General features: G+C 39.4%; 2 protein-coding genes across 5 annotated transcripts; one reads left to right on the forward strand and one right to left on the reverse strand.

The window, feature by feature from the left end:
- Nucleotides 1-618: 618 nt before the first annotated feature.
- LOC141911918 (solute carrier family 40 member 1-like) lies at nt 619-9,049 on the forward strand. Of its 2 annotated transcripts, none has more exons than XM_074803022.1 (9): nt 619-695; nt 1,536-1,711; nt 2,138-2,193; nt 2,325-2,484; nt 2,922-3,161; nt 3,776-3,994; nt 4,425-4,727; nt 5,443-5,961; nt 6,071-9,049. In XM_074803022.1, exons 2-9 carry the CDS (start codon nt 1,585-1,587, stop codon nt 6,406-6,408), a joined length of 1,962 nt encoding a protein of 653 aa, XP_074659123.1. In that variant the 5' UTR covers nt 619-695; nt 1,536-1,584; the 3' UTR covers nt 6,409-9,049. The 2 variants fall into 2 exon arrangements, with proteins under 2 accessions (XP_074659123.1, XP_074659121.1); XM_074803020.1 differs by lacking the exon at nt 619-695 and adding an exon at nt 976-1,164.
- A 672-nt stretch (nt 9,050-9,721) lies between these two features.
- Nucleotides 9,722-20,843, reverse strand: LOC141911806 (uncharacterized). Of its 3 annotated transcripts, none has more exons than XM_074802858.1 (16): nt 20,741-20,843; nt 20,045-20,280; nt 19,563-19,677; nt 19,100-19,237; nt 18,860-18,956; nt 18,298-18,396; nt 17,512-17,689; nt 16,700-16,885; nt 15,637-15,756; nt 14,897-15,076; nt 14,011-14,084; nt 13,816-13,923; nt 13,258-13,360; nt 12,336-12,445; nt 11,714-11,822; nt 9,722-11,251 (listed from the first exon to the last, which is right to left on the reverse strand). In XM_074802858.1, the coding sequence occupies exons 2-16, from the start codon at nt 20,258-20,260 to the stop codon at nt 10,991-10,993; spliced, it is 2,094 nt and encodes a 697-aa protein (XP_074658959.1). In that variant the 5' UTR covers nt 20,261-20,280; nt 20,741-20,843; the 3' UTR covers nt 9,722-10,990. The 3 variants fall into 3 exon arrangements, with proteins under 3 accessions (XP_074658959.1, XP_074658960.1, XP_074658958.1); XM_074802859.1 differs by having other exon boundaries at nt 18,298-18,393; nt 20,045-20,283; nt 20,741-20,840; XM_074802857.1 differs by having other exon boundaries at nt 20,045-20,283; nt 20,741-20,840.
- Nucleotides 20,844-20,882: the final 39 nt, after the last annotated feature.

Consider the following 20,882-nt stretch of genomic DNA (forward strand, 5'->3'; position numbering starts at 1 on the left):
GTGACAGGTCTGCATTAAAACTGATATAAATAGAAAAAAAACTTCTTGCTTTAAATTTTGCTTTAAATTGATGAGTTGATTTAAAATCAGTCTCAATAAAATCAGTCTCTATATTGCATTCGGCTATTTTACATGTACATCATAAAAACAATGAATATAAATAGTGAGACTTCAGGACAGTGAGGAGTAATGCCGGCGAACTGTGATAGTGAGCAGATATTTTTCATTGTCTTATTGCGGAAACGAAATATCAAGACCTCGATTCAGCTATCGAAAATATTCTCTTACTTCTACATTAATTAATTCATCTATGCCCGAGACTTATTTTTTCCCTTTAATACAGAAATAAGTCATAGTTTACACATAAATATTTTCTTCTTATAAATCAAGCTTTCAAATGAATTATTTGTCAGAACATTTTCCTTATCGTTATTGTTGAATCATTTTCGATATTAACGACGGGTCAGAATATTCATTCAACTCAAAATGTTCGTCCATTCGTCTAGCACTTGCCTAGATATTTCGCCGTTTCGTCAAATATTGTTGTGAGTTTGGGTTTTTTTCGGGACCTGACAGGTTCTGGAAACTCTACAGACAGACCTGAATCATATGGCGTGACAAGCCGGGGCTTGTGACGCCATATGCAGCAGGTCTTAAGATTGCGCGTCCCTATCAACATTTCATCGTCAAAAATGGTAAGATTTTCGGGTCGACCCGAACTGATTGATAATCAAATTTGACCCAGTCGACAGTTTATACGAAATTGAGGTCGTAATCGTTCGTTATCTGCTCTAGATTTGGCATGACACCGGCCCCAAATTGATTGCGAATACGCTAATCGCCAGTCGGTCGATTTATTTAGGTTGGACAGACACACTTATAACTGCAAAATGCTATCTTTATTTATTCGGATTTTTGTCTGTTTATCGTAAGATCTAGAAACCATGCACGTGACCCTAGAAAAATATATGCGCAGACTTTTGAGCCATTGGTTTTTACATTAGTAAGCCTTTCTTTAGATAGAGCTAAAATCTAAATCGCAATGGGTGAGCTCGAGTAACTAAGTCTCGTTTTTGAACGGGTGTGTGCATCGTTTTTCAAAGCTAGGCTTATGTTAGAAATGATATAATTGTTTAAACTACCACCAGTACTTCATTCAAAAAGGTAAGGATTTTGACCGCAATTTTCAAGAAGGGAGTCTAAGTATTTCCAAGGTTTTAGACCAGGGGCCAGTTGCTTGAAAGTCGGTTCACTAGTGGATAGTTGATAATTATTATTTAATTTCATTGTTACTATGGTATTTTAAAATATCTGTCGGCTATCTTTTTAACCAATTTTTGACCAAGCTGCAGCCCTTGGTCACTTACGCCTGGACTTAAGGAGAAAAAGCATTTATTAATGTTTACTGACACACATCTAACATTTATCATTTCATAGTTATTGAAATTTTTCCCTGAGCTATGAAAATATGTAGGGAAAGATTTCTTAAGAATTATCCCTAAGATGAACAATTTTCCAAAAAAATTACTCCACAGGCTTGCCTTAGTTTCAATCGAGAACTGGTCCCAGTTGGACGGGACCACGATGGCGTCACCTACTAATGAAAAGACTCCGTTACTGATGGGTCGAAAAGCTAGCACCGAATCTCAAGATGGTGAAGGACTGCACCAGAAGCAGCAGCAGCAGCTATCCTGTTGCCAACGATTTGCAGGTAATGGACAATCTGAATTAACCCTTTCAATAAGTGTTGGAGATGATTTGAAAATCTTGAAAAAATTCCACCCTAGTGTTTTGTAGTTTGGTATAACAGGTAAACAGTGTGTCTACACCTCAGTGCGGTGTATCGTTAGTCAGTAATGACGTTTAGCCATTTGACAGGATCTGCCATCTTTCATTAGGGATGAAAATTAATTACATCCTGAATTAAATCTTTGAACCTGATGGCATCGTGAGACTTTGCCGGCCACATTCCCTTGTTGCAGGGATTTGTATCTGATGACACTGCCTCGTTCCTCCCTTGCAGGATTAGAACCTGAGGGCATCGTGAGACTCTGCTATGTTTATCCCTAAAACTACATAAAAATTTTCCGACGGCTTCGATTTGAAAAAGTGACATTAACTCAGCTTGTTGTTTTAGCTTGGCTTCAGAGCGTCGATTTCAGCGTTTATTGCAGTCATGCTTTGTCTGCCTGGGTAAGTTAAAAACAATTTAGGAAATCAAAGTTCAATACTGAAAAATGACTGCTGACCCAGAAGTATGAGATATCTCACAGAGGCTCTGAGGCAATGATGCACAAGATTTAAAGAGATTCTAATAATTTTAGGGTGATCGAATGTGGTCGTTTGCAGTTGGAATGTATCTCGTTAAATTGGATGGTAACTCGTTACGATTGTCGGCGATCTACGGATTTTCAGCCGGTGTCCTGATTTTATTGTTCGGCGCGGTAATCGGCGACTGGGTCGATCGCAATCCGAGACTTAGAGGTACGTACAATTCCGTTGGTGGCAAGTGAACATTTGCTGATATGGGCAGTAGGACATCAACTGCTGCGGTAATAGAGGATTCCACTAATGGTAAGTGATCCACGTGATCCACCAGGTGTCGCTAGCGTGCAGTAGGACATCAACTGCTGCGGTAATAAGAGGATTCCACTTATGGCGAGTAAGGATCCACCAGGTGTCGCTAGCGTGCAGTAGACTATCAACTACTGCAGCAACTTTTCATATAAAACTATATAAAGTTTGATTGAAAATTGATAATATTCGATTCGACAGGCACGCCATCTGGCGGGGAAATCTCCTCATTAACTCTATCGATTTTCATTTTCTTCAATTAATCATTAAACGAATTTTCGGAGTTAAGTAGTAAAACGTGTCAGCCCGCCCCGAAAAACGTTCTTATTCAGAAATTCATTTTTCAGTCGCCCGGACGACGCTGATTTTACAAAACGTCGTCGTGATATTGTGCGCCGGCCTCGTTTACGCCGAGTTTCAGTTTCCGGCCGTTTCGACGTTGTGGGACGGCTGGATGAAGGTCCTCTGCGAAGCCGGTATCGTCGTGCTAACGTGTCTCGCTCGTTTGGCCAGTCTCGGCAATACGATCTCGATCGAACGCGATTGGATCGTCGAGATCTGCGCTCGCGATAAAACCATACTTACCAGTAAGTTATACATACGTATTAAACTGAAGATTAGAGAAGATGGATGCTTCCGTAAATCACCCTATGACATCATCGATTTACCAGTTCATTTGGTTTTTAGACCTTTTCAGAAAAGATGGCTACTTCTGTAAATGCCCTTATGACATCATCAAACCATTGATTACAACTAATGACCTATAGACCCTTCTAAACAAAGATGTCTGCTTCCATAAATCCCCCTATGACATCATCAAATTATCTACTAATGAATCAATCTTAAGATCCTGGATTCTTCCATAAATCCCCCTATGACATCATCACATCATCTACTAGTGAATCAATCTTAAGATCCAAGACTCTTCCATAAATCCCCCTATGACATCATCATATCATCTACTAATGAATCAATCTTAAGATCCAGGACTCTTCCATAAATCTCCCTATAACATCATCAAAGTATCTACTATTGAATCAATCTTTCGATCCTGGATTATTCCATAAATCCCCCTATGACACCATCAAAATTACCAATTGATTTGTTTCATAGACCTTTTTTCAGAAAAAGATGGCTACTTCTATAAATCCCCCTATGACATCATCAAATTACTTGATATAGTTGTTTGTGTGTATTGTAGGTATGAGCGCGATATTGAGACGTATTGATCTAGTGACTAATATCCTCGCGCCTGTGATCGTCGGTCAGATCATGACGTATGCCGGTGATCAGATCTCGTGTATATTCATCGCAGCGTGGAACCTAGTATCGATGTTCGTCGAGTATTTCCTCATCTGGAAAGTTTACAATCGGGTGCCGGCGTTACATCATAAAATCTACAAAAAACATCAACAAACAGGTGAGTAAATAATCAAATTATTGTTCGATTTCTATGGTTCGCTTTTGAAGTCTATCGACGGGTTAGCGACATCTAGTTATGAAAATCCTTGAAACGCCTGCAAATTGTAACGAGAATTATGGGAATTGAATTATCAATATCAATGAGATAAATTACCGACAACCTTCTACTGGGGCCGTATCGAGTACAGAGTGGCACCACTGAACTGGAAAACCTAGAAAACTCTCGGAAAAAATCGAAAGAATTTGAGAAAAAAAAATAAACTGGAAATCTCGGGGAATTTGACAAATTTTATCGAAACCTAAAAAACTGAATAAATCGAAACATTTTAAACTTAAAGAAATTTTAAAAGAAATTCCTCTGATTCACTCACGAAATTTTTTTCCACGATGACTAAGTTTTACTGAATCGGCCCCTTATCCTTTTGCAGAGTCTAAGAATAAAGAAGAAACGGAACGTCTGCCCGCGACGTCTTCTAAAGACGGCGGTGATGATGATGAAGATGATGTCGATGATGATGAGAACAATCAGCAGCGCTCGGATAAGGATAAACTAGAGACGATAAACGCGCCGGTCGAACCGCCAAAACTGAAAGGATTCATGTTGGTTTTAAGTCGTTTCGTAATGTTGTATAAAGGTTGGGGTATATACGCGCGACAGTCGGTGTGTCTGGCCGGACTCGCGCTCGCTACCTTATACATGACTGTTCTAGGATTCGACAGCATCACTACGGGTTCGTTCTCTTCTTTACTCGAACTGTTCGTTAATTTCTTGAGTTGGGGATCTCTTTTGAGAGGCTAATAGAGTTGTCAAACCGGTTTTTAGACCAATCTTACTAGTTGAGACAAGTCTAAGCTTATTTTGGTTCTAACCAATCTAACAACTTAAGACATGTCTAAACTCATTTTAGTTCTATAACCAATTCAACAACTTAAGACATGTCTAAGCTTATTTTGGTCCTATAGCCAATCCAACAACTTAAGACCAGTCTAAACTCATTTTAGTTCTAAAGACAAGCTAAGAACTTAAGACCAGTCTAAACTCATTTTAGTTCTAAAGACAACCTAAGAACTTAAGACCAGTCTAAACTCATTTTAGTTCTAAAGACAACCTAAGAACTTAAGACCAGTCTAAACTCATTTTAGTTCTAAAGACAACCTAAGAACTTAAGACCAGTCTAAACTCATTTTAGTTCTAAAGACAACCTAAGAACTTAAGACCAGTCTAAACTCATTTTAGTTCTAAAGACAACCTAAGAACTTTAGACCAGTCTAAACTCATTTTAGTTCTAAAGACAACCTAAGAACTTAAGACCAGTCTAAACTCATTTTAGTTCTAAAGACAACCTAAGAACTTAAGACCAGTCTAAACTCATTTTAGTTCTTAAGACAACCCAAGAACTTAAGATCAGTCAAAGAATTGATGTTTAATATTTTCTTTTTGTGTAGGTTTCGCGATAACACAAGGCGTAACGGAGTCGTTCGTCAGCGGAATGATGGCGGCCGGCGCGATAACCGGAATCATCGGCACGTACGTTTACGAGCGTCTGCGCAATCGACTCGGCCTGATTCGAACCGGTTTGTTCTCGTTGACCGCCGAGATATTGTGTTTAACGTTGTGCGTCGCGTCGATCTGGGCGCCGGGAAGTCCGTTCGATCCGACCGGCGCAAAAGCGGCCGCCCGAAATTGCTCGCAGCCGACTCCGCCGTCCAACCTAACCCTGCTACCTCATTCATCCGCGGAAAATTCCCCGTACGTGTTTTCTGAAAACGGCAGCACGCCCGGACGATCTTTACTGAGCGTCGCGGAACTGAAAAATTTCGTAGAAATAGGAGATATTCAAGAAGGCAGCTATGGCAGTCGTAAACTGCTCGCGATCGCGGATGTCGTCGACGACGGTTGCCAGACGGAATTTTCGTATTTGTCGATCGGGCTTTTGATGGCCGGAATCGTCGCGGCCAGATTCGGTAAGTATCGACAGAAACCGATCGGAACCTGCCTTAGTCACGCCATCTGGTGGTGTGTGCCAGCACCTGATCATAGATCGGCTATTAACAGCAGTTTGTCTTTTTTCAGGTTTATGGATGTCCGATTTAACGATTACGCAGTTGTTCCTGGAGACGGTTCACGAGACGGAACGCGGGGTCGTCAACGGCGTTCAATCGTCGTGCAACAATATCATGGATATGTTAAAGTTCGCGCTGGTTATAGTGTTACCCGATCCGCCGACGTTCGGGATACTGATTCTGATATCGTTTCTGTTTATTTGCCTGGGATTCGTGTTCTACGCCGGCTACTCGTATCGCGTTCGCGGACATTTCTTTCACATTAAAGATTTCGCGGAGACTTACGATTACATCATTCGTCATCAGATTATACCTGTAGATACAGAGATGGGAATTGCGTATATGTGAGGTCATTACAGTGATTACTGATCGAGATATGAGGTCATTACAGTGATAACTCATTGAGATGTGAGGTCATTACAGTGATAACTCATTGAGATGTGAGGTCATTACAGTGATAATTCATTGAGATGTGAGGTCATTACAGTGATATCTCATTGAGATGTGAGGTCATTACAGTGATAACTCATTGAGATGTGAGGTCATTACAGTGATTACTCATTGAGATGTAAGGTCATTACAGAGGCTATTCATTGCGATGTGAGGTCATTACAGTGATTACTCATCGAGATGTGAGGTCATTAGAAGGGGTACGCATTGAGATGTGAGGTCATGAGAATGAGGGGTACGCATTGAGATGTGAGGTCATTGAAATGATTACTCATTGAAATGTGAGGTCATTAATGGCTATTCATTGAGATGTGAGATCATTGGTGTTTATTACTCATTCAGATGTGAGGTCATTACAAGGATTATTTATTGAAATGAGAGGTTATTGCAAGGATTACTGATTGAGGTGGTGCTGGAACAATTGTCCTCTAACCTTAAACTGTGTTAGTTACATCAATAACCTAATCTTTCTAATCAGTGCTAATGAATCAGTCATTCAGTTATTGTCGAGGGCGGATCAGGAAATTTTGAAATTTCTATGAGGGATAATCAGGGAATTCCGGGTCTGTACGAACCCTGAACAAAGATTACCGAACAAGGTGCTCAACTATGTATCTCAAATAGATGTACGGTCACTAGAACAAGGATATTACAAGATAGACTACGATTGCCTCGCTAGAAATGACTTGAATTGTACAGTATTATTTTGTATAAGGCTTGGAACTGGTTTTGAAATACGGTCAAACCGGCTTTATTCTGATCGGCTTAACCCTTTCAGTGCGTCTACACCGGTATTGATGTAATTAGTAATTTGTAATTATCTCTATTGAAAAATGGCAGCAAGTGTCAAGCATAGTGAAATGCTAGTAACTAACGATATACCGCACTGCGGTGTAGACACACTATAGTGGTATTCCCATTGTTCAACACACTAGGGTGGAATTTTTTAGAATTTTCAAATTTTCTCTAGCACTATAGGGTATTAATTAGTCAGCACTGAAAGGGTTGAGGCTAAAAAAATGAATCAGCTGGGTCACTTCAGTAAACTGCCATAAAACTTGTAATCAGTACGTTTCCAAATGTGATCATGATTTGAAAAATAGTGAAGTACAGGGTATAGATCTATACCTGTGAACGTTTTAAGTTGAGTAGACTGAGAGACGAGGTATGAATTTTTTGAAGCCTAATCTGGTTATTATTTTCAGTCGAATTATACATAAATATATATGTAAAATATGATGTAAAATCAGAATTTCCCGTGAACCATTGAATTTCGTTCAAGTCCTAACTGATCCGAATTCAGTGGGTTTCACTGTGATCAATTTATTCCAGTCAGTTAAGTATGATTTTATGTGGGAAAGGTAAAATAGAGCAAGGGTTTACGGGAAGGTGTCGGTTATTTCACAGGGTTCCTACGAGTCCTTAAATATCTTTCAATTCTGGAAATCCAAATTTGAGGGGTTGAATAGTCCTAGAATTCTGAGCTTTCCCCTCAAATTCCGAAAATTCTTGATTTTGAAATTTAAAATCAAGCCCACACTCGCGATCGTGTCTATTTTGAAAATTTTTTCGAATTTAAGTGCCAAGACCTCGAAAGGTCGAAGTCCAGACCTCAAAGGTCTATTCAAAGATTTGTCTCGCCGAATAATACATTCGAAATAATCTAAAGTCTAACCCCGAAAAATTATGTGCCAAAATAAATACTTGAAACTGGATCGAACCAGAAATCGTCGGTTTTTTAATTCACTGCTGATGCCCTCGAAATCTATCTATGTATATTAAATCGGTATTTTTACACGAAAGTTGATATATTTCCGCGCGATTATGAAATAATAAATGAAAAATTATTGAAAAAATTTTTTGAAAAAAATTATGCGTTTAAAAATTGTATTCGAATTCATTATAAGGTATTCACCAAGTAGTCATTATAAAACATCTTGTCCACAGTTGTCAGTTCAAATTTGACTCGGAGTTAGCTCATCGAAAATGAGCGCTCTAACTCAAGTGTGGAACTGAATCCTGTTCCACAGTTGTGAGTTCAAATTTGACTCTCAGAGCTCATTGAAAATGAACACTAACTCACAACTGTGGAACTGGATCCCGGGGCCAGTTGCTCAAACCGGCAATAAAAAGTACCACAGTAAACGATGAACTTTTAATTTTCACATGGTCAACTTAACTTTTGACCAACTGGCCCTATGACTTAGCATAAATGTTTGTTAAATTGGTAACTGCCCTATGCATTTTCAAAGCAATGATGGACATTTTACTGCGTTCCTTGTAGTTCCAACGGAACCCGTATTGTATGTAGAACATGAATGTTATATTTTATGAGAAAATTGCTGACGTTTACCTCGCTTTTAGTCTGAATTGAATGTATTTTGTAATAAGAGAAAAACCTCTGTGTTATTTGATATTTTTGTAGCATAAAGAATGCCTAGTTCCACATATTTGGCTAGATCTTTAATGAGATAATTTCGAGACGTCAACAAATGAAATGGTTTCAGCCTGTCTGTGATTTTAAGCTATTATAATAATATATACCTTTTTAATTGATGAAAGATATTCTAATGTTGTTCTATTGCGTTTTAAGGCGTAGCTTCAGCCTTCAGTTCAGCGCAAGGGGTTCTATTTATTACTTACCGGTAATGATTTCTGCTCCGTGATTTAGAGACCCATAAGGACAGCTTGCAAGTCCACTTAGTCCTACTTTATCACATACAAGCCATCTGAAAAATATTTGTCACAGCACTTGGCCAAGTGACATCTGTAGCTACAGTGTGTGGGCAACACTTCAAAGGCCGTGGTTCCGTTGTGAGGTTAAGCGAATAATCCATTAGGGTTCAGTCTTGGGAAACCAAGATCTGAACGACATAAAGCATGACAAGCATTCGCTCGATTGAAAGCCCATCCTCGCTTGACAGGGTTTGATTGCTGGTCGCAGTTCATTTATTGATTCCGTGCAGCGACCACCGGTTTATGTCTTAAAACTAGTCCATGATTAAAAGTGCTCGATTGTGAATTCAATTCAGGTAATTTCACCATATTCATTTCCTTACCGTTACTTTTTCAGTCATAATTAAACCAATCGGACGCATCGTTTTTCACCGGCAGATTCGCTCTATCAGTACAACGCACCTTATTAACTAGAAATTGGCGACTCGAAAGAAAACCAACAGATTATACAACCTCGAACTCTTCACGGGTTGACATCTATTTATTTATTTCAATCATTACATGTATAATAGCTACCAGATAGATAAAATACTAACAATAATATATTAGTCATCGACTGTGATATGTGTTGCACCCCTGCCAGCAGTGAATACAAGCAATTCATCGGTTCCCAGCACCAGCACCTCTCTTTAATACCTGATATGCGTAATAATTATAACACCTCCATCCGTTACCTTACCTAACTCTTGTTTTACAAAATATATCCCTCATAAAATCAAAAGATAATTGAATTCTAGACCACTTCATCGAACCTCGCCGAATTTGGATGAAAATGAAATCATTTTTCTGATTTCTGAATGTATTTCTCTATCCTTAACTTCAACTCTTTTCTTATTATTGCCGACAAATTTCGCCGTTCTGGGTTCGACTATGTTTTACAGCGGTCCAAGTTCGACGAGGTTTACTGTAAAACACCATTTTGGACCCCCCCCCCATTTCTTTAACCCTTTCAGTGCGTCTACACCGCAGTGCGGTGTATAAATCAGTGATGGATTTTGCTAGTACACCGCACTGCGGCGTATTGATGTAATTAGTAATTATCTCTCTTGAAAGATGGAAGCACCTGTCAAACATAGTGAAATATTAGTAACTAACGATACACCGTACCGCAGTGTAGAAACACTATAGTGGTATTCCCATTATTCAACACACTCGGGTGGAATTTCTCAAAATTTTCAATTTATCTCCAGCACTATAGGGTATTGATTAGTTAGCACTGAAAGGGTTAATTAGTTGAGCTTAAGGGCCGGCTATCCGTACAAATCGTACGCAAAATTCTGTAGATTTTCAAGCCCACGTCTGCTTCTCTCGGTCATGATATTAAGCAATACGTTGATAGGGAAAAGTGGCCAATTTTTAACCCCTTCATGCCTCGGCTGTTTACGTGCTTTATAAATAGCGTATCTACCAAAAACGTGTAGAGATTCTAGACCCTCTATGGATGCGCGGTACATAAGGGCTAACTAACCCTAGTAGATACAAAATTCGACTTAAACCTAAAAACTAAATTCCATCAATTTCTATCTATTCTATATGTAAAATATCTGTGCTACACAAAAACCCTAAGTATAAAAATAATCTTTACCCTACGTAAAATAAAGTTGGTGGGAATGCATTTAAAACACGTGGTGGAATAAACGACTAAAACATTCATAGACCCAGCTCTCTACTCGGTATCGAGAATTTAAAATTTGAGTCTAATGTTTGTTTTTTTTTGCTACTCTTCACGATATGAGATTTTCAGCTATGAGTTAACCGCGCTATTTTCTGTCGCGAGCGCCGCGGTGGCGCTCGTGGTGCTGGTTCCGACGCTCTGTTTCTTGACGTCGCGTCGCGGTAACAATCCGATTCTCAAGGTCGTCACGTTCTTGTTGCCGCTGTGATGGCCCTTACCGATCGTCGATTCCAACTCGACTTTTTGCACCTTTTTGTCGAACGTGTCTCGTTCGTATCGACCGAGTAGCTGCTCGCGCAGCTGCTGAGACTGGTACGCCTTATTTCGAAGCTAAAATCGGGAGAAAAATATTCGTTACAATAAGAACAATTTGATGATGTTATAGGGGGATTTATTGAAGCAGCCGTCATTTTTTGGTAGGGTAGGCGAATTTGATGATGTCATAGGGGGATTTATGGAAGAAGCCATAGCATCTTTTTTTGGAAGGGTAAGTGAATTTGATGATGTCATAGGGGGATTCATAGAGGCAGACATCTTTCCTAGACATATCTAGTCCTATACATCAGAATCACTAGTAGACAATTTGATTAAGTCGTAGGGGGATCTATGGAGGCAGCCATCTTTACTGGAATGGTCTACTGATCAAGGTGATGATGTCATATGGGGGATTTATGCGATGGCAGCCATTTTCAGCACGAATCTACAGATTGAATTAATGAGTAACTCGATGATGTCATAGGGGGATGTATCTGTTGAGTTTGGATCTGTTGAGTTGCGCGCGAGATAACCGACCTGATTGGTGACTATTTCACGTTCTTCCAGTATGGACTGAGATTTGGCATCTTTCATAGCGATACTCGATTTGATATCTTCCAGTTTGGTCTCATCATCAACCAACACTCTGCAAAAAAAAAACAAATTCTCATTATGGATTGATTGTAGAATTCTATCCCCTGGACGCTTGAACTCTTCCCTGTTCTTATAGATCAGAGAATTCTACCAAAAATTCCCTGATTAAATCAGTGATATCCTCAGTGAAGACTAATCAAGAGGTTCCTTGTGTCACTCGTCACCGGCTAGAGCAACAAGACAACAAAAATTCAAATTCCCTCATTAAATCATAAGATATCCTCAGTGAGGGCTGTTTCTTATCAAGAGGTTCCTCGTGCCACTCATCAGCAAGAACAACAAGACACCAAAAATTCAAATTCCCTGATTAAATCGGTGATATCCTCAGTGAAGGCTTATCAAGAGGTTCCTTGCGTCACTCGTCACCGGCTAGAGCAACAGGACACCAAAATTTCCTGACTTTTCAAGAAAACAGTGCCTGTTTTTCTTGCAGGGTAAGACGTCAATCCAGAATTACCCGATCGGCAAGAGCTCCGTTTCCCCCTAGCCTCCTCACAGCACTCACCTGCTGAAATTCAAACGATGTATCTTTTCTCTCATACTTCGTTCGTCTTGAACGCGTTGTTTTTTCTGTTCCAAACTTTTATTGACGACGTTCTCGGCCTGACCCAATTTCTGGACGAGAAAATAAACGTGAAAAACATGTATCTAGATACAATACAACTACTCATAAAGCGTTTTGCGCGTCGAAGGCGTACATTTGACGCCCAGTTGAGACTCATTGAAAAATCATTTAGGTCTGATACAACTTCATCGAGTTACAGATATTCCTTCCTTGGTACTCGAGTACCATCGAGGTGAATTATCACTCAGACCAGACGCCCTGATATTTCTAATTGTATTATTTTCCATCAAAAATGAGTGTAATTTGATATCACAAATAGTAGTTCAATTGAAAATGATCTGTAGACTATTCTGATAATGAAAGTATTTTGATATTTTTCCTGTGCAGTTAGCTCAGTTGGTTGAGTGGAGGACTGGGAACCGAGAGGTCCCTAGTTCGAAACCACCTCTGGCGTTGGCTGTCGAGACACATACATGGACTAAGCTCTGCTAACTTAGTCAGGATGTGAGCCATAACAACCTATAAAAAGGCCCTGGCCATCTCTTAAGACCCACTAGGGTTACACTAACTAATTGCAGTTGGGACGTAAAACTCTCCTCTAAACCTAGTAGTTGATGTCATAAAAAGATTAGTAACTACTTATATATAGTTGTTGTAGCCAGGTCTGATATCTTAAACACAAATCTCCACACCAAAACAAAATAATGCGTATCTAATTCCATTGTCTCGCACAAATTATCGCTAACTGCGAAAAAAAAATTAATTGTCCCGTTTCATTCGAATTAGATGGAGAATAACGTTAAAATTCGGATCCCTATCAACCCTCGCCCCTTCGCTCGATAAAACTATAGAAACCGCTCACCATTTCTCTATAAGCCGTGATCTCTTCGTAATACTGTTTCATTTCGTCGTTCATGTCTTTCAGTCGTTGTTGAGTTTTTCTGAGACGTTTTTCGCGCTCCAACCTTTCGATGAGAAAAATCGACAATCAATAAACCGTGTGCATCTTGCGTTGAATACAAGCCTGACTACCCGATATCTCTAATCCTAGTCGTTTTCACCCAAATGCGATAATTTGGCATTAAAAACAGTTATTTGATTTGCTCCCCGACTATTCCCTAACCATGCACCCAACTTAACTGTTAAGAATCCAATCAATTAACACATTCAAATATGTAAGACATAGACGAAAACTATTAGATTTTACGCGTCATTTGATAATCTCAACAAATTTCCCTGATTATTCCCTAACTTTTTTAAAGAAAAAAAAAATTCCCAAACTTTTCCCGGAATTCCAGGTTAGTAGTCTAATGGAAAGTGTACTAGAAATTATTCTGATATTGATATCTAGGAAGTATTTGAGATTAGCAAACTACAACGTGAAACCCTCTCCTGAAACCGTACGATCATATATACTTACTGCGTTTCGACGATATCGCGTTCTTTTCTCGTCAACAACGCGCTCAAATTCTCTTCCGCTTTTTCGTGTCTCTGGCAGACGGACGATTTCAGATCTTCGAGTTTCTCCCTGAAATTAAATGAACGAAAATAATTCTGAAGATTCTTCAAAGAATCGTATCAACTGAAATTCTCCTGAGACTCCAATGATCCGTACCTGGTCGATTCTTCCAATAAATTAATCTTTCGCTGATGTTGTAAAACTTGCTCGGCATTTAAACTCTTGCGTTTCTACAAAATACGTGCATTTTGAAAAAATATATTTCAATAAATTCAACCATAAGCTACATTTCACGTGAGTTCAGTGCTTCACCCGAGACATTTTAAAAATGAACAAACACCAGATAATAGACATTTTATCAGTACACTTTTGAAAACTGATTATCCACACTTCACACGTGTGCTACACCTGAGATATTTGTAATTGAAAAACGCCACACGTAAGACATTTAATCAGGACAGTTTCAAAAACTGATCGTCCACACTTCACATGCGTTCAGTGCTTCATCGAAGATATATTTAATTGAAAATAAACTACAAACACCAGATATTAGACATTTTTTCAGCACACTTTCAAAAACTGATCGTCCACCTTCACATGTGTTCAGTGCTTCACCTGAGACATTTTTAATTGAAAATGAACTACAAACACCAGACATTAGACATTTTATCAGCACACTTTCAAAAACTGATCGTCCACACTTCACATGTGTCCAGTGCTTCACCTGAGACATTTTTAATTGAAAATGAACTACAAACACCAGACATTAGACATTTTATCAGCACACTTTCAAAAACTGATCGTCCACACTTCACATGTGTCCAGTGCTTCACCTGAGACATTTTTAATTGAAAATGAACTACAAACACCAGACATTAGACATTTTATCAGCACACTTTCAAAAACTGATCGTCCAGACTTCACACGTGTCCAGAACTTCACCGGAGACATTTTCAATTGAAAATGAACTACAAACACCAGATTTTAGACGTTTTATCAGCTAAATTTCCAAAATCCGATTGTCCCAAGTAGCAGACGTTACCTCGGTTTCCTCGTATTCTTTCGCCTCTCGTTTCGTTTCCGCGCGTTTCAACGTGAACTGCTGATGTTGTAGAACGAGATTCTGAAATTCTTGCAGCTCTTTATCGAAATCTTCCAGTCGTTTATCGACTCGTTTCTTCTTGTCGTCGTTTCGTCGACGTTGGTCTTCGATTTGTCGAAGCTTGAACGAAACGCGAAAATTGCGACATTTTAAAAGAGATTAGATGAAAATGACGATGATGATGATGATGATGGTTCATTATCAGAGTAATCCCACAATGATGATATCTTAAAGTTTTTTTCCTAAAGTTTCGAGGTTTATCTAAAATTCATCTTCAAAGAAACAGTAGGTAATAATTCAATACTGTTTCGGTGAAAATGAGATTCTCTCCAGGAGAAACAATAATAAATGATATTCGAAAAGCTTTTTTTAAGGAATAACATGGAATTTAGCTAAATCTGAAAATGCCAGACACTCAAACATCTCAACAAATCTTCAACAGACTTTTCCCTGATTTCTAGCTTCTTTTTTTACAAAATTATCCGAATTTTTTCAGAAACGAGAATATTCCCTGACTTTACACCGACTTCCAGGTAAGTGGTCACCCATGTCAGAGTTATTCTTTTTCACCTAAGCATTAAGTCCATAAACAAAACCTTTTCAAGTTTATCCTTTCGATAGTCCATCATCTTCGTCACTGAGAGCATACACAATATCAGAGATTAGTTGAAAATATTCACCTTTGAGAATTGTTGTTTTTGCGCCAGCGTTTGCCAGTGTTTCTCACTTTGTTCGATCGATTTTTCGCGTTCTCTGATCGTCGTTTCGAATTCTCGGTCGAGTTTTTTCTTACGTAGATTCTGCGAAAGAACAACGCGTCTCAAACGTCAGCGACTCGGAGAGTTAAACGCGGGTCTAGGTACAGAACGGAACCTCGTCGCAACGAACTTCTGGATCCAGTTCGACGACAGTTGCGAGTTAAGATTGACATCGAACTCTTACTCAGAACTGTGGAACCGGATCCGGTGCATCAGAAAATCTGTTCCGTATTACTTATAGTTCTATATATAGTAGAATCTCGTTACAACGAACTTTAGGGAACCACAAAATCCATTCGTTATAACCGATAGTTCGTTATATGTAATATGAAATTATCAAAATGTTCATACTTGTGAAGAAATTCTAATGTCTTTGAAACTGTATCAAAGGATATCCAAAAAGTCTTCACTGAAAGGGGTTAAATGAAGAGAAGTGACTCCATGATTTGAAAGTTTAACAATATGTTTTCATGCCTACATATCAAACTTCAGTTGGTAGGCATGGAGACATATTGTTAAACTTTCAAATCATGGAGTCTCTTTTCTCTCATGAACCCCTTTCAGCGAAGACTTTTTGGATATCCTTCAATACAGTTTCAAATGGATTAAAAAATTTTGATTTAGGTCGACTGCCTGTCCTTTCTGGTCCTACTAAGACCTTTATCAGGTATGTACTACCAAAACTGAGTGAGCTAGACCACCCGGAATGCTCTCAAGTCAGGTTGAAATAGACATTAGGTTTGTAATGAATCGTTCGTAGAGTAGCCGTGTTAACCTGGTTTAAAATAAGTAACGAGACGAGTAGTACTGTATAGGTTAACTATTTATTTGACGCATGAGCTTTCGCTAGTAATGTATAGAAGCTTCATCAGGTGAATGTGTGATGAAGCTACCATACGTTAGTTGCGAAAGCTTGTGCGTCAAATAAAATAGTAAACAGATAAATCGTTACGAGGTTCCGATTACGGTGATTTATAAAACTGACCCGTTTTTTCTGCCACTGATGATAACGTACGGCGAGGTTCTCACGTCTGCTGTTCTCGGCCTCGTCTTGTTTTAAACGTTCCAGCTCGTGTTCCTCGTCCCACCGGAGATTCGCTTTATTTCGTCGACGACGTAACGACTTTTCGCGTTCGTGTTTTTTCATCAAACACTCGAGAATTTTCTCATCCTGAAAAAAAAAAAATGATATTCATCCACCAGACTCTCTACAGATCAGCCATTCCTGGATATACAGGGGCGCTATAGATCGGTCATTACTTGATTTGAGGAGTTTTCATCAAAATTTCATCAAATTTTGAGAAAACGTCTGCATCACTGTCATATCTCAATAACTGTAGACTCCTCCTAAATCAGTACTGTTTATCTCAGTAAACCATTAGTTCAGTGGTTTTATAAACAAATCTTTATCCTATACACTAGCTAAACTACTAGGTTAGATAAAATCCTGGAGCCAGTTCCACAGTTCTGAGTTAAGGTTTAACTCAGAGTAAACTAATTGAAAATGAACTAGTTTTAACTTAGAGTTAACTCTAACTCACAACTGTGGAACTGGGTCCTGGGACTGATTCAGGCGTTGTTCACTCTACAACTACAAACATTTCTAATTTCTCAAAACTGAAGAAGTTCACAAGGAGCTTTAGGCATTTCGTTCAAAATAACAGCGCCTCTGCTCACCTAAAGAGCATCTACCAGTAAACCACCCCTAACTCAAAATTGAAATTATATTCTGGCTAATTTCGTCCCGGTCTCCGGTTTTCCACGTAATACGCGAGTTCACCCTTATCTCAGACATACCTCTCTCGAGACTTGAGCGTTTTTCAAATTTTTCAGTTTGTTTCGTAGCTTCACGTTGGAAATCGTGCCGACGTTCTCCATCGATTTACGACCGAGGGGCGTGTCGCGCGTGAACTTCAACTCCGACAACGAAACAGACGGACAGTTCGACTTCGCCGGCGACAACGACCGATCAACGCTGGATTGAAAACAAGAGAATCATTTCATATTCAGATTATTGAAAACAAATCTAGAAAAATACAATCAAACTCTGATAGGTCATCTGATAACTTAACCTAATGTAACGCCCCTCACCAGAGCATTTTCCCATATTCATATTTATTTTCGATTCAGTTCAGTATTTGAGGCACTGATTCGCCATCTATGAGTAAATAGCTGTGTATAAACCTGCGTATTTACAATTCAATTTACTAAGTCATCATTAGGATAAGTCACGTCACTGAAGTCATCTCTTTTTGTATGGAAGCCATTATTAGGACAAGTCGTCGCTTTACTGAAGTCATTCGAGTTTTTGAGAGTCGGTTTGTTTTTTCTAATTCAATTTACTAAATCTAAGTCATTATAAGGATAAGCCGCCACATTAGTGAAGCCATCTCTTCTTTTCGAATCTCAATTTGTATTTCAAATTCAATTTACTAAGTCAGCATAAGGAAAAGTCGAAGCACATTCGTGAAGTCGTCTGTATTCTTAAGTCTCAACCTGTCAGTTCAATTCGATTTACTAAGTGCAAGTCATTAGTTAGATAAGCAATTGACACATACAACTACGACTGAAGCTCGTACTCACCTGCCAGCGCTTTTAGTTCGACGACAACTCGACATCGGGGTCGACGTTAAATATCGCCGCGGTCTCGAAATTCTCTCCTCTCCTCCGAACGATAATCTGCTGAACAAGAATTAATCAAAATAACAGATTTAACGAATTTGAAGTCAGGGCCCACGGGTCGATGAACTCTTCTCTAGAATTCTCACGCTTTTTAGTAAAATAGCAGCATTTTTTCCTGATTTATCACAATATCGCACGCGGCGGTTACTAATCACAATCCGGACGGATTCTAAGTAAAAGCTTGTCCTAAATCGCGGCTTTGGCATAAATTCTGAGCTTGACGGTAAATGGCATAAACAGGGCCCAGTTCCGCAGTTGTGAGTTAGAGTTAACTCTGAGTTTAAGTTGGTTCATTTTTTCAATGAGTTAACTCCGAGTCAAATCTCAACTCGGTACTGTGGAACTGGACCAGGGGGATCAAAATATTTTGATGGACACATTTCTTCATGGATATTTCAAATAACAGCATTACTGGCGATAAAAATGTATCCCGTATGAAGCAGTGTTTTGATCGTGTATTTACCCGCGTAAATCGGAAGATCTGTCGATCGGTCGATTCGTCTCTGCCAGGGTCAAGGCCGTTCGCAATCGCTGTAAACTGCCGATATCTTTTTCTTCGTCTGGAAAGTTTAAGAATTTCGAAACAATAGAATTCAACCTTTACGATCTTTAATTTCGCGGAGACATTTTCACTAAATACGATTTTCCATTTCCGATACTATTGATTCGATTCGAATACCGGAAACCGGTTTTTTCGACGTACCTATTTTCTCAGCGCCCTCCGATTCGTCCGTCAATCGTTTCGTCGTCTCGGCCGTCGACGAATCGCTCAAACCAAGTTTTCGCTCAGAATCTTCTTTCATAATTTTGTCTTGTTGCTCGCGACACTGTCGTAACATTTCTGAAATAAAAACATCATTATCAATTAAGAGTTAAATCCATGATTAGGATAAAATAAGTCTATAAAAACCGGCCTAAGGAGTTTTTTTATTAACCCTTTCAGTGCTGACTAATTAATACCCTATAGTGCTGGAGATAATTTGTAAATTTTTAAAAATTCCACCCTAGTTTGTTGAATAACGGGAATACCACTATAGTGCGTCTACACCGCACTGTGGTGTAGACGCACTGAAAGGGTTAAACTTCATCTTTTAATTATATTCAATTATATTCAAAAATTTCAAGGTAAATGATTGTTTTTAATTCAAAAAACAAATCCGACTCACTTTGTCGTTGATTTTCGATCTCGTCGTAGCGTTTATAGATCGTACGAAGCGGAATTCCTTGCGGTTCGAGCTCGTCTTGGAAATCAGCTAAAGATTTGTATAACAGAGCGGCCGGCTACAAAACAGATTTTCTTTTTTGAATTTTCGATTTTCATTTTGATGAAGAAGAATTCGTTGAAATATCACGGGTGGATCTGCGAACATTTGGAAGCCCGGGGTTCAGAAGGAAAAGAAAAGGTATTTCTCGGATAGAACCGCCAAGTCGAAGGTCTCTATTGGGGTTCAGCGTGGTATCGCCTCGGAGATATTTTTGAAGAAATACATATGAAAGGTTGCAATTTTCGAGAGGATGAAATTTTCAGATTTTAACGATCTTTGTCTCGACGAAAAAGGCAACTTGAATGGGTAGGCAGGGGTCAGGACCCTCGAGACCCCCTCCTAAATCCGCTCCCGAATGTTTGCTTCGCGTAAATTCGAGGTACCTTAATTCCGAGTCGGGAGCACGCTTCTAACGACCGAGGACTCGTCAACACGTATTTACAACCCTCGAATTTCGGATCGTCGAGGTTGTAGAGGTCGATGTAAGGAATGTTTTCATCGCCGGTGACGTCTTGAGTCGCCGGTCGGGTGATACTGATACTCGGCGTCGTATCGGCCGGTCCATCGCAGTCAGTCGTCGTGATGGCCGAATATTCCATTCCTGTCAGTCTCCGACTCGCTGCTGGAAATAATCAAAATGTTTTTCAAGCAAGAAGAGGTATTGTTTAGAAAATAGTCAGAGTTGTTTGTTGTTGGGGTACAGTGACAGCGCGCGCCTCCCTCTCATCCTCTCTCTCTCTCTCTCTCAATTATGCTTCTTTCCGACTAACTCCCCTTCTTACTATAATCCCTCTCTCCATCTCCCCATCTACTAGTCTTACAACACCATTCTCTCCCCCCGGCCCCATCCCTCGGCCCACGGCACAGGCACAGTCCCAGCCAGTCACAACTTCAGTTACCCCAGCAGTATCCTACTCTCTTTAGACCGTTGGCCGGGGGAAATTGTATTTGTCCTTCTTTGACTCGGTGTGAATTACGAATTCAAATTTTAAAATTTTCACGAACGGACCAAACAATGACAATGTTGGTGGTGGTTGATAATATAAATGGTGAGTGATTGTTGTTTAATGTCTATTTACCGGTTGTAAATCAATAACGTTTCGGTTTAGATTCACCACGGCTCAGCAGCAGAACGCGCAGAAATTTCAAAAAACAAGTTCAGACGCGAACCTGGAAATTCGAACCCGGAAGTCAACAATAAATCATCCACCGTGTAAATAT

The sequence above is a fragment of the Tubulanus polymorphus genome, chromosome 10, assembly GCF_964204645.1.
Source record: "Tubulanus polymorphus chromosome 10, tnTubPoly1.2, whole genome shotgun sequence".
In the NCBI taxonomy this organism is placed as follows: Eukaryota; Metazoa; Nemertea; class Palaeonemertea; order Tubulaniformes; family Tubulanidae; genus Tubulanus; species Tubulanus polymorphus.

Coding starts and splice junctions, on each gene's coding strand:
- LOC141911918 (XM_074803022.1), top strand. CDS start 1,585: ATGGCGTCACCTACTAATGAAAAGACTCCGTTACTGATGGGTCGAAAA. Junction 2,194..2,324: donor GTCATGCTTTGTCTGCCTGG/GTAAGTTAAAAA, acceptor TAATAATTTTAG/GGTGATCGAATGTGGTCGTT. Junction 2,485..2,921: donor TCGCAATCCGAGACTTAGAG/GTACGTACAATT, acceptor TTCATTTTTCAG/TCGCCCGGACGACGCTGATT.
- LOC141911806 (XM_074802858.1), bottom strand. CDS start 20,260: ATGGAATATTCGGCCATCACGACGACTGACTGCGATGGACCGGCCGAT. Junction 18,957..19,099: donor GGAGGGCGCTGAGAAAATAG/GTACGTCGAAAA, acceptor TAAACTTTCCAG/ACGAAGAAAAAGATATCGGC. Junction 15,077..15,636: donor AAAAACAACAATTCTCAAAG/GTGAATATTTTC, acceptor GTTTCGTTCAAG/CTTCGACAAATCGAAGACCA.